Consider the following 12695-nt stretch of genomic DNA (forward strand, 5'->3'; position numbering starts at 1 on the left):
CAATAGTAATAGTGGTTCAATAATAATTAAGGGTTAATAACAATGGGAATCTACATCTCAAAACGAAATGCAAATGCTTAAAATACATCCGAAAGATGCTGTGTATAATTACTATAGTCCAGGTAAATAAAGGAAAAAAAGTCCATATTTAAGATTTTTCATATGGTCCATATTAAAGTTGTCCGTATATATCTATATTTTTAAAGGTGGGTCCCTTATTTCAGTGGCTCTCAACTTTGGGAGCCAAGAGGAGGACAGACGAGGACCCACGAGAGAGGGGCGGGGAGCAGGCCCCGATGCTCGAGGGGGCGTGTGCAGGGGCGGGGACGCGGACGGAGGTGCGCGGCGGCTCCGGGGTATCGCGAGAGTTGGGCGGGCCGAGCAATCGCAGCAGTCAATTCCCCCACCCTCCCGGGAGGAGCCGCCGGCCCTGGGCTCTCCAAATTCTGAGCTCTCATCATGGCGGCGGCGGCGGCCGCGGCGGCCGTCGGGGGGCCGCAGCCGCCCCAACCCGAGCTGCCGGCACCTGGGCTGTCCCTGGACAAGGCTGCCACCGCGGCGCACCTGAAGGCGGCCCTCAGCCGGCCGGACAACAGGGCAGGTGCCGAGGAGCTACAGGCGCTGCTGGAGCGGGTGCTGAGTGCCGAGCGGCCGCTGACCGCTGCTGCGGACGGCGAGGAGGCGGCGGCAGCCGGCGGCGGGGGCGGTCCGGGGGCGGCAGAGGAGGAGGCCCTGGAGTGGTGTAAGTGCCTTCTGGCGGGCGGCGGAGGCTACGACGAGTTCTGCGCGGCGGTGCGGGCCTACGACCCCGCGGCGCTCTGCGGCCTGGTCTGGACAGCCAACTTCGTGGCCTACCGCTGCCGGACGTGCGGCATCTCCCCCTGCATGTCGCTGTGCGCGGAGTGCTTCCACCAGGGCGACCACACCGGACACGACTTCAATATGTTCCGCAGCCAGGCTGGGGGTGCCTGTGACTGCGGGGACAGCAACGTGATGCGGGAGAGTGGGTGAGTGGAGCCCTACTCCGGGCCGGGGGGCACCGCGGGCGGCCCAAGCCAGGTCTGGGGAGGCCTGGGGCGGGGGGAAGGCTGGGAGCCGACCCTGAGCTGTCAAGGGAAAGGAGTGGGGGAGGGTGCAGCCACATGGGGAAGGAGGTGACTGAGCTGTCAGCAGTGGAAAGAGAATGGGGAGAGCGGAGAGCGTGTTTACGGAACGAAGCTGTGAATTTTCGGGGAAGCCAGGGCGAGTGAGCGGTAGCGACAGAAGAGCCAGTGCGTGGGGTAGGAGGGGAAGGAGGAGGAAAGGATACTTGGGCAATCTGGTGTCGAGCTGTCAATTGTGTACTTACTGGGAAAAAGCTTTAAAGCTGCCTGGTTCTTGGCAAGAAATTGATGATGTGATTTGGATTGGCTGGGAGGGGGATGGTATTGGGGACCGAATTGGGTCTCAGGATGGTAAGAGTCGGGAAGGTGGTCTTGCAGCTGCAGGGGAGGACAGCTTGTGTAGAAGGACTTCTGAACTGTCAGTGTGTCTGTCGGTATCGGGGAAGGAGCTCTAGAGCTTATGAGGGTTGAGGGAGGAGGGAAGGGGAGGGGCCTGCATGAAAAGTGACTGTTGAGCTGTCAGTGGAGTATTTGGTGTGCTGGAATGACATCTAGAATTGGGCTACTGAGCAGTCGGTTATAGAACACCCTACATACCAGAAGAACAAACAAAACACTGAGCGAATTAGGAATCAAGTATTAGGTCTTCTCCAGTTAAACGGACACTTTATTCACTAATATGTGAACCTCTATCTAAAAGGAGACAGTCAACAAATGCTTTTTCGATAGGAGAAATGGACCAGGGTGTTGGGACTTAGGACAAAAGGCATTTCAGAGATTGCAGTGAGTTAAAGAGTTGGTACATGTAGTGTCTTGGCTTGGGACATGATATCAATGTCTGGGAAAGTCCTGGGAAAAGAAAAAAACTTGGCGAAAGAGAGGACATTTTGGCTGGGCAGTAGTTGAAAGAATGTTAGCAAATCCAGTTATTCAAGTTTTAAAATTTTCAGTCTTAAAATTAATGATAGAGCATACTCCTTTTAGAAAGGGTCACTATTTTCTTCTTTGGAGTACTTGTAGGTTACTGTTACTACAGAATGTTTGTATCTGTCAGGTGCAAGCAAGGCTCCTACGATATTAAAAATGAACAAGACATTGACCTACCTCCTAAGCGGCTTACATGGGAGTAGAAAATGATAAATTCTTTAAATAGTCGGGGAGTTAGAGAAGGCTTCTGTGCAGAGAGAGTATGAAAAAGGCTTCAGAAAGGAGGTATTTTGAGCTTGTAACTACTATCACTACTACTACTAACAACAACAGTGGCAGTAGTAAAAAGGTAAAATATTCATGTAGCCAAAAAAGCAAAAGAGAAAAAAATAAAAGGATGCACAGTTTGAAGTTTCCCTCCCATCCTTTATTTCGTCTGCCCAGTTCCTTCCCAACATTACTACTTTCTCTTAGTGCAAAAACAAACAAGGATGAATATGTATTTTGATTATTCAATTTCTTTTTATGTAAAAAGTAATGTAACATCTTGCATTTTTACTTACCAAGCACTTACCAAGAGGTCTTTCCATGTCAGTAAATCAGTGTACTCAGTCTACTTTAAAAAAAAAAATCTGTATAGTGTTCATGTCACAAATTTGCCACTCTTTTTAAATTTATTTTTCTGTTTTTTGTTTTTGCTTTTTAAGAAAGAGAGAGAATGAGCACGAACCAGGGAAGGGGGGAGAGAGAGAGAGAGAGAGAGAGAATGTTAAGCAGGCTCCACACCCAGCACATTGTGGGGCTCTATCTCACAACCCTGAGATCATGACCTGAGCTAAAATCAAGACTCGGACATTTAACCAACTGAGCCACCCAGGCACCACACAACGCCACGCCACTCTTTATCATCATTTTTGATATTTGACATTTGGGTTTCCAGTATGAAATAAAAAACCTGGTATACCTGTCTTTTTTTTTTTTTTTTAAAGATTTTATTTATTTATTTGAGAGAGAGTGAGCGAGAGGGCGAATGAGCAGGGGCAGAGAGAGAGAGAGAGAGGGAGAAGCAGACTCCCTGCTGAGCAGGGAGCCCAATGTGGGGCTCAATCCCAGGACCTGAGCTCAAGGCTTAACGACTGAGCCATCCAGGTGCCCATATACCTGTCTTTTTACACCTGTGCAAAAATATCAGTGAGATAAATTCCCAATGGTGGGATTTACAAATTGCTCTCTATAATGAGTACTAAGGAAAGTATCAGACTTCTGTTTTCCAACAGCCTCATCAAAAGAGTGTTATTAACATTTTGGATTTTTTTTTTTTTAAGATTTTATTTATTTGACAGAGATAGAGACAGCCAGCGAGAGAGGGAGCACAAGCAGGGGGAGTGGGAGAGGAAGAAGCAGGCTCATAGCAGAGGAGCCTGATGTGGGGCTCGATCCCATAACGCTGGGATCACGCCCTGAGCCCAAGGCAGACGCTTAACCGCTGTGTGACCCAGGCACCCCCAACATTTCGGATTTTTATCCATCTGTTTGGTGAACAGCAGTCAAATATTAACTGCTTTACATTATGTAACTCATTTAATCTTCAACAAACCTGAGATTGTTAGTCATTATTCCCATGATACAGAAGAGGAAAGTGGAGCACAGTTTTAAAAAACTTCACTCAGGGTTATCTAGGTAGTAAGCTACTGCTAGCCTGCTGGCTCCAGAGAGTGACAGCTCAACATTTCTTTCTACTGCCTCTACAGATAGCATTCCTGCTGTGGACTTCTGTTCAATACTGTGTTATTGTCTTTTTTTTTTTTTTTTAATATGCCATTCTTATTTGGACGTTTGTTTCTTTTTCTTTTTCTTTTTAAAAACTTAAATTAATTTTTAAGAGGGATTTTAAAATGGGAATTGGAACAATCCTTTATTGATATATAGATATTTTTTCTTAGATGAGGTTAGCATTTGGGACCCCCAAAGAAGGGGAAAGTAGGAAATAATATTGATTCTTTCCTGAATTTTGGAACACAGTCATAATAATCAGATTAGTCTGCATGAGTTGTAAGTCTGATCTCAGTTGTGATGCTTCCATGTAGGAGCAGAAATATCTCAGTTGTTTCTTTGAAGGTACTCATGCAGGATGAGTCCTCATCTTAAAGCATTTACATTTACTGATGTCTGGTAGATTCTTATTTTTTCCCTAGTGTGGCAGCCCTCTGTGAGTTGATACATAGTGTTAAATAATTATTATTGCTTATCCGGAATGCAGAGCTATTGCCTGTATATGCCGGCAGCTACCATGTCCATTTTCATAAAGGGCAAGAGTAAACAATAAGTGTATTGTGGCCATGTGAAAATTCTGAAATTTTTACAGTTCTTTGAGTTAGATAGAATAATTCTGGGCTACACACCTAATCTACTGCCTGGACAGATGTAAGTGATGTTAGCCAACAGTTCAGGTTAAAAGGCTGCCTCTGGAACTTTTCAGAACTGAAAGTCATCAACAAATTATAGTAGTGTTCCTGGTGGGCAAAGCTGGACTACACTAACATGGACAGAATATATTTAACTTTTCTCAGTTTTTGATATTTCTTAAAATCCCTTTAGGTTGCTAAAAATTAAAGACATGTTGTTTTTGGGGTTGTTATTGTAACTGCAGTAGAAATTTTTAAATACCATTGTTCAGCAAATTTTTAAGGAAGGATTCTATTTTCTCTGTATCTGCTTTCTTAGAAAACCTGCTGTGCTTAATCCTTTTCCCAGGTGTCTGTTGTGGGTAGGATGTGTGATTGGAGATGGGGAAGAATGTTGGATCTACCACAACCTATATTACTATTTAATATTCAAATTTATAATTATAAAAATATAGGGAGAGGATTCAGTTATTTTTGTAGTGGTATTGATATGGTGTGGAAATATTAACAGGTATACAAACCAAAGGAAAAAAACAACTGAAAATTTATTTGTGGGGGTGCCTGGGTGGCTCAGTTGGTTAAGTGTCTGCTTTTGGCTCTGGTCATGATCCTGGCGTTCCAGGATTGAGTCCCACATTGGGCTCCCTGCTCAGCAGGAAGTCTGCTTCTCCGTCTGACCCTCCCCCATCTTGTGCTCTCTCTCTGTCTCTTTCTCTCTCTCTCAAATAAGTAAATAAATAAAATCTTAAGAAAAAAAGAAAATTCATTTGTGGGATGAAATCACAATGGCTATGGAAACTAGATATTAAGAACTGTATATATAACAGCATATTTTTGCCACTAATGAATAAATACAATCATTGTCAAAAAAATGGTTGATGGATGGATAAATTAAAAAAAAGTAATGAAAAATCTAAAATAATGTCTAATTGGTTTGGGGTTCTGATGGTGCTAACCAGAAGTTGAAATTTTATTCACTTATTTTTTATTTTATTTTAATTTTATTTTATTATTTTTGTATTTGAAAGAGAGAGAGAGAGAGAGGGAGCACAGGCAGCGGGGAGGACAGAGGGAGAAGCAGACTCCCTGGTGAGCAGGGAGCCCGATTCGGGACTCGATCCCAGGGCCCTAGGATCATGACCTGAGCTGAAGGCAGCCGCTTAACCGATTGAGCCACCCAGACACCCAGAAGTTGGAATTTTAAACATTTAGTTCTCAAATTTTGGTGCAGAGGTTGACCATTTTCATGTTCTATCCTGTATTTATAGATTTTTTTTTTTTAAGATTTTATTTATTTATTTGACAGAGAGACATCCAGCGAGAGAGGGAACACAAGCAGGGGGAGTGGGAGAGGAAGAAGCAAGCTCCCAGCAGAGGAGCCTGATGTGGGGCTTCGATCCCAGAACGCTGGGCTGAAGGCAGATGCTCAACGACTGAGCCATCCAGGCGCCCCTATAGATTTTTTTTTTTTTTTTTTTTTTTTGCCTCCTTGGTTGTTCTTCCTCACAGATGCTAAGCTCTTTAAAAAATAGGAACCTTATCTTGCTATTAATCAGAGGTCAGCGTAGTCTCTTGCATTTAGTAGGTGCTTAGTAAATTGGATGAATTAAATTGAATTAAGTTGGATAAAATAGTGGCTGTTATACCTGAAAATTTGCCCTGAGATTATATTGGTTTAGTTACTCATTGATTAATTATTAAATTGATTATTTATTATTAAACCCATAGCATCTTTTTTGAGAGTGCTTTAGGGATAATTTCTTTCTTTTTTAATTTCAAAAGTAATACATATAGGTTATAACATAAAAATATGTGGAGAGGCACCTGTGTGGCTCAGTGAGTTAAGCGTCTGCCTTTGGTTTGGGTCATGATCCCTCTGCACTGCTCATGCTTTCTGTCTCTCAGATAAATAAAATCTTAAACAAAAATAAGTGAATAAGTAAAAAGGGTTCCTCTTTCCTCCATCCCACTCCTCAGTGACAGAGTTCCCTTATTTTCTTTTAAGCTTAGCTATAGGTTTAAAAGATGTTAATTATAATTTACTCTGCAAGTATAGCTCTTTTGTTGTGTGACATTTTTAGGTTTTTTAGGTTTATTTGGTATGTGGCAGTGCCAGAAATGGAAGCAGTGAATGTCTGGCTAAATAGTGTCATACTCTTCTGTACCTGGCTTTTTCCCTCTTAACATAATTATTGTACACTATCTCTTAATAGTACACATAGAACCATTTCATTTTTTTTTAACAAACTGTATTTCATTGCAGTTTTATATTTTTTTCCTGTAATTTATGCTGTCATTTCCCTACAGATAGACATTTAAATTGTTTCCAGTCTTGGACTATTATAAACATTGTTGCAGTCAGTATGCTTATATACACTTCTTTGTGTATATGTGTGTGCACATGGGTGAGGATAAATTCCTAGAAGCTATTATCTTGGTTAAAGAAAATGTACATTTTAAACTTTGATAGAGCCCTCCAAAGATGTGAATTTACACTCTGCCAACAATTAATGAAAGAGTATGTTTCCCCACATCCTGGCCAATATATATGGTGTTTTGGTATTTTATTTTTTTATTTTTACTTATTTGTTTTTTAAAGATTTTATGTATTTGACAGATACACAGCAAGAGAGGGAACACAAGCAGGGTGGGTGGGAGAGGGAGAAGCAGGCTTCCTGCTGAGCAGGGAGCTCAACGACTCAGGGTTCAATCCCAGGACGCTAGGATCCTTACCTGAGCCGAAGGCAGACACTTAATGACTGAGCCACCCAGGTGTCCTGGTGTTATCAGTCTTTTGATCTTTGTTAATCTGTTAAGTGAGAAGCGATATATTGTTCCATTTATTAACACTCCCCCCCCCCCGCCCCCGCCCTGTGCCCTTTCTTTCCAAACTGGAGTATTTTGAAGCAAATCTCAGCTATCTTATAATTTAACTTATAAATATTTGAGTATGTACCTCAGTAAAGAGATGTGAACTCTTAAAAATAAAACATAACCCAAATGTCCATTGACAGATGAATGGGTAAGCAAAATGTGGTATATACATAAGATGGACTATTACTCAGCCTTTAAAAGGAATGGAGTTCAGACACATGCTACGGTAGGGACGATTCTTGAAGACTATGCTAAGTGAAATAAGCTGAATGCAAAGGACAAATATTGTATGATTCTATTTTTATGAGGTACCTGCAATAGTTTAATTTTAGAAACAGAAGGTAGAATGGTAGTTGCCAGGGGCTGGAGGGAGAGGGGAATGGGGACAGAGTTTTAATTTGGGAAGATGAAAAAGTTCTTCAGATGGATTGTGGTGATGGCTGCACAACGGTGTGCATGTTCTTAATATTACTGAACTGTACACTTAAGAAAAAGGTTAAAATGATAAGTTTTATGTTATGTATATTTTATGACAATTAAAAGAACAACCACAGTACCATTTACCACACCTGAATATTCACAATTATTTCTTAAAGTCTTCAAATATCCAGTGTATGTTCAGATTTTCCCAGTTGTTTCATGAATGATCTCTTAAGGTTTATTTAGAATTAGGATTCAAACAAGGCCCTCATATTGTGTTGGTTGTTATATCTCTTAGGATTCTTTTATGTTATACCCCCTTCACCATCCTCCTCCTTTTTTTTTTTTTTTTTTTTTTTCTGCAATTTACTAGTTGAAGGAACCCGCATTCTGGGTATTACTGATTGCATCTCTGAGATGTGATGTTTAACTTGTTCCTCTGCCCATTATTTCCTGTAAACCAGTGGTTAGGATCTATACTCTTGATCAAGTTTTAGATTCTATTTCTTTGTTTTGTTTAGCAAGGAAACTTCATAATGGTTTTATACTTCCTGTTGGATCATATCAGGAGCTACAGAATGTTTCCTTGTCTCTCCTTTAGGTAATGCTAGGGTTAATCTGTGGGCTCAGATTTGTCAGTGTGATCCATTTATTATAAAGTTACCTATCTTGTTAAAGATTTTAGTAGCTATTGTTTATTATTGTCCAGATCCATATTTTTATTAGGGTTTGCAAAACAGTGATATTCTGATTGTAGTATCCTTTCATATTCTAGTGAGAGTTCTCTTTCAAGGATCACCTGTACTCACATGTGGCCTCTCCTTGCACTGCCAATTTAATAATCTCCATTGCAGTGGGATCCTCCATTATTTCTTTAACTCATTACATATATTCTTGTTCTTGAAGTTTCATGTTGTATCTTCTGCAAAGTCCGGTGGAAAGTTTTACTTTCACTGTCAAGCTGATCTGTGGGGGCAACACTCCTGTAACATAAGTACAGTGTGAAACTGTATTGCAGGATTTGATTTTTTGCATTATAACAATTTTTTGTCATCTCTAGGTTATATCTCTACAAATAAAAACTTTCAATAAAGATATGATGATAAAGACCTATGCCATATCTATCTCTTTTATTTATATCCTCTCACACATATTTAGAGTTGTTTTTTTTTTTTTTTAAGATTTTATTTATTTATTTGACAGAGATAGAGACAGCCAGCGAGAGAGGGAACACAAGCAGGGGGAGTGGGAGAGGAAGAAGCAGGCTCATAGCAGAGGAGCCTGATGTGGGGCTCGATCCCATAACGCCCGGATCACGCCCTGAGCCGAAGGCAGACGCTTAACCGCTATGCCACCCAGGTGCCCCCATATTTAGAGTTTTAGTAAATTGGTCAATTGTATCATATTTTGTGTTATTGATTTTGTAGGGAGAGTGTTAGAACTAATCTCTTAAATGATTTATGTATGTATCCATGGATTTACACGGATTACTTGTGAAATTTTCTTCCCTGTGAATCTAGAATTTTCTCTACTGCAATATCCATCTAACTCAGGTCATGAATTCAAGCAAGGGAACATGACATTTCTCATGATTGAAGAGCTTGAAGGAAAGAGTTGAAGAAATTTTTTGTTCTCTTTTCTGTGTTCATTTTACTTTTTTTTTTTCTCCCATTGCTAGTTTACCAGAAATAGTATAGACAGATTCTTAGTGTAGAACTTTCTACTTGAGCTGGAAGTGTAATCTCTAGTCATCTTCATTGTAATAAGGTTTAACTACAACAGAGCAATTGGAAGTCTTATTAGATTGTAATCGTATTTCCTAATCATTTTTATGTTATATAAAACCCATTCAAACTATTTTCAGCTATGAAACATTTTCAATATATAGAAAGGTACAAAAGTAATATAAAAAATACCTTTGTACTCACCACTGAGATTAATAGATGTTAACCTTTTGCCCTATTTGCTATAGAGCCTTTTTTTTTTTTTTTTAAGATTTTATTTATTTATTTGGCAGAGAGAGACAGCCAGTGAGAGAGGGAACACAACCGGGGGACTGGGGGAGGAAGAAGCAGGCTCCCAGCGGAGCAGGGAGCCTGATGCGGGGCTGGATCCCAGGACCCTAGGTTCACGCCCTGGGCCAAAGGCAGACGCTTAACGACTGAGCTACCCAGGTGCCCCTATAGAGCTTTTTTTGACCAAAAAACTAAGGGTCATCTTGTCCCTTCCTTTCTCTTTCCCTCCGCAGGGGTTACTATTACCCTGAAATTCCTGTGCGAAAATCCATGCATGTTTAGTACTTTTGCTACATTTAAACAAATATATGGATTGTTTTAGTGTTAAAATTGTGCATAAATTATATGAATCTTTTTGAAGCTTGCCTTTTTCACTTACCAAGTTACTAATATGGATTCATTTCTAACTGCTACTAAGTATTCTGTGGTATGATTAAACCGTGGTTTGGCGATCTGTTTCTTTGCTACGGGACAATTAGATGCTTTACATTTTTTCATTGTTAGCAGGGCTGCAGTGAACATTTTCCCATGTGTCTCTTTGTATATATATACTAGAATTTTTCTAGGATAGATTTGTGGGAGAGGGATTGCTATGTCATAGAGTGTGCTATTCTTCACACACACACATACACACACATACTTTGTGTGTGTTGGTCTGTTGGATATAAACATACTTTTTAAATTTGCATTTTCAGATTAGTAAAGTTGAACATCTTTTAATGTTTTTAGGCCATTTGAGTTCTTTCTTTTTGAATTGCTGGTTCATAGTCTTTTCCTGTTTTATGTTGGGTTTTCTGTTTTGTATTACTGAGTTTTATGACAACTATATGTATATATTCTAGATACTGATTCCTAGTTATGTAGATTCCTAATTTCATCTTTCAGTCTGTGTCTTGTCTTTCTCCCTCGTAATGTATAATAGTGTGGCAAAAAGCTTTAAAGTAGAAATATAATTTTTCTTCTATAGTTTGTATTATTTGTCTTTTTTAAATTTATTTCCTAAAGATTTTATTTATTTATTTGACAGAGAGAGAGAGTGAGAGAGTGAGTGTGCAAGCAGGTGGAGGGGCGGGCAGAGGGAGGGGGAGAGGGAGAAACAGGCTCCCCACTGACCAGAGGGCTGGACATGGGCCTGGATCCCAGGACCCTGGGATCATGACCCGAGCCTAAGGCAGATGCTTAACCACCTGAGCCACCCAGGGGCCCCATTGTATTATTTGTGTCTTTTAAAAGCAGTTCTCTCTGCCTTAGTTTAAAAAAATACTATTTTGTTCTAAACGATTAAGTTTTTGCATTTCATATTTAGGTCTTTAGTTCATTTAGAATTTATTTTTACATATGATATGAGATTGAGCTCTATTTCTTTTTCAGTATGAGGATCCAGTTGTTTTAGCACCATTTATTGAACAGTCATTTTTTCCCCCTCCCTCAACCTATATAGTGCTACCCCTGTCGTGTATCAATTTCTTACATGTGTCCAAGCTCTCTGTTATATTGGTATGTCTCTTGCAACAGTATTATACAGCTGTAATTATTCTAACATAAGAATAAATGTTGATATGGGAGGATTTCCCTTATTATTGCTCTTCAAAAGAATCTTTGGCCATTCTTGGTCCCTAACTCTTTCACTTGAATTTCAGGGTCAGCTTGTCAAATTTTGTGGAAAATTTGTGTTAGATATCGATTGGAATCACATTAAATTTGAGGACATTGCAAATGGAGACAGGAACGAGGATATTCATTATAATATCATTTGAAATTGGGAAAAATTGGCAACAGTGAGATTAGTGAACTGTGGGTTAGTAATGCAGTAGAATACTTTACAGTGGAATACATATATGATTGTCTTTATAGTATTTAGCTGCCTATCCATGAGTGTAGTGTAAATTGTTTTTGCTTCCAATAAAGTAACTTCCTCCATAAATTGCATATCTTTTGTTAGATTTATTCCCTGATACCTTATTTTTGAAAAAAACTACTTTTTCCAATTTCTTGTTTATTGCTTTTTGTCCAGTATTTTATATTATAAACATTTTCAAATACTATTGGGTTTTTATATTGAAGTTTTTTAAGTAGTTAATCTGTAGATTTTCTTATTAATGAGTGCTTATTTTATATCAGCAATTTACATATATCTCATTTAACATTTTCAACAAGCCCCTAGGGATTGATATAATCATCTACATAAGTAAAATATTGTCTCAGAGCAGCAATTTGACCAAAGTTACACAGCTCTTATTCACAACCATTTCTGTCCACATCCAAAATCTATGTTCTTAGCTCTTTCCTAGGGCCTCTGTTGTTACTGCATATTAGTGAATGTTAAGCAAAACTTTACAAAGAATTTGAATTTGATCTGCAGGGAGGTTTGGGAGGTGAAGGAGGACTTTATGGATAAAAGGAACAGAACACACAAAGCTTCACAAACGTTAAATAACATAATGCAATCAAATGCTAGAGTAGTTTTCGCCTATTCTCTTTTTTTTTTTTTTTTAATTTATTTATTCGACAGAGATAGAGACAGCCAGTGAGAGAGGGAACACAAGTAGGGGGAGTGGGAGAGGAAGAAGCAGGCTCATAGCGGAGGAGCCTGATGTGGGGCTCGATCCCATAACACCGGGATCACGCCCTGAGCCGAAGGCAGACGCTTAACCGCTGTGCCACCCAGGTGCCCCTCGCCTATTCTCTTGAATAGTATTTTTACCTCGCTGGAGAATTTTAGTTATGTTTGTTTTCCCTTGCACTTTGAAGATACTATTCTGTTGTTTTCTGGTCTCGATTTTTGAGAAGTTTTTTAATCTAATTGTTCCTTTGTAAGTAATCTCCTTTATTCACTGGTTGCTTTTAAGATTTACTTTTTCCCTATGATGTGTCTAGGTGTGACTTTATTTGTTGGGTTGGTTCTAGATGAGGATTTTTTGTCTCATCGCTTCTGGAAATCCTCAACCATT

The 12695-nt window shown here is 39.9% G+C and overlaps 1 protein-coding gene across 6 annotated transcripts in view; it reads left to right on the forward strand.

Annotated features, from left to right (window-relative positions):
• The first annotated feature begins 389 nt into the window (after nt 1–389).
• Nucleotides 390–12695, forward strand: part of UBR3 (ubiquitin protein ligase E3 component n-recognin 3) — a 238463-nt gene continuing 226157 nt past the window's right edge. For all 6 annotated transcript variants that reach the window (XM_034654712.1, XM_034654714.1, XM_034654715.1 and 3 more), the window contains exon 1: nt 390–1007. In XM_034654712.1, coding sequence (XP_034510603.1) covers nt 460–1007 — 548 coding nt within the window. In that variant the 5' untranslated portion in view covers nt 390–459. The remainder of the gene's footprint in view (nt 1008–12695) is intronic.

This window comes from Ailuropoda melanoleuca, chromosome 2 (assembly GCF_002007445.2).
Source record: "Ailuropoda melanoleuca isolate Jingjing chromosome 2, ASM200744v2, whole genome shotgun sequence".
Classification (NCBI taxonomy): Eukaryota; Metazoa; Chordata; class Mammalia; order Carnivora; family Ursidae; genus Ailuropoda; species Ailuropoda melanoleuca.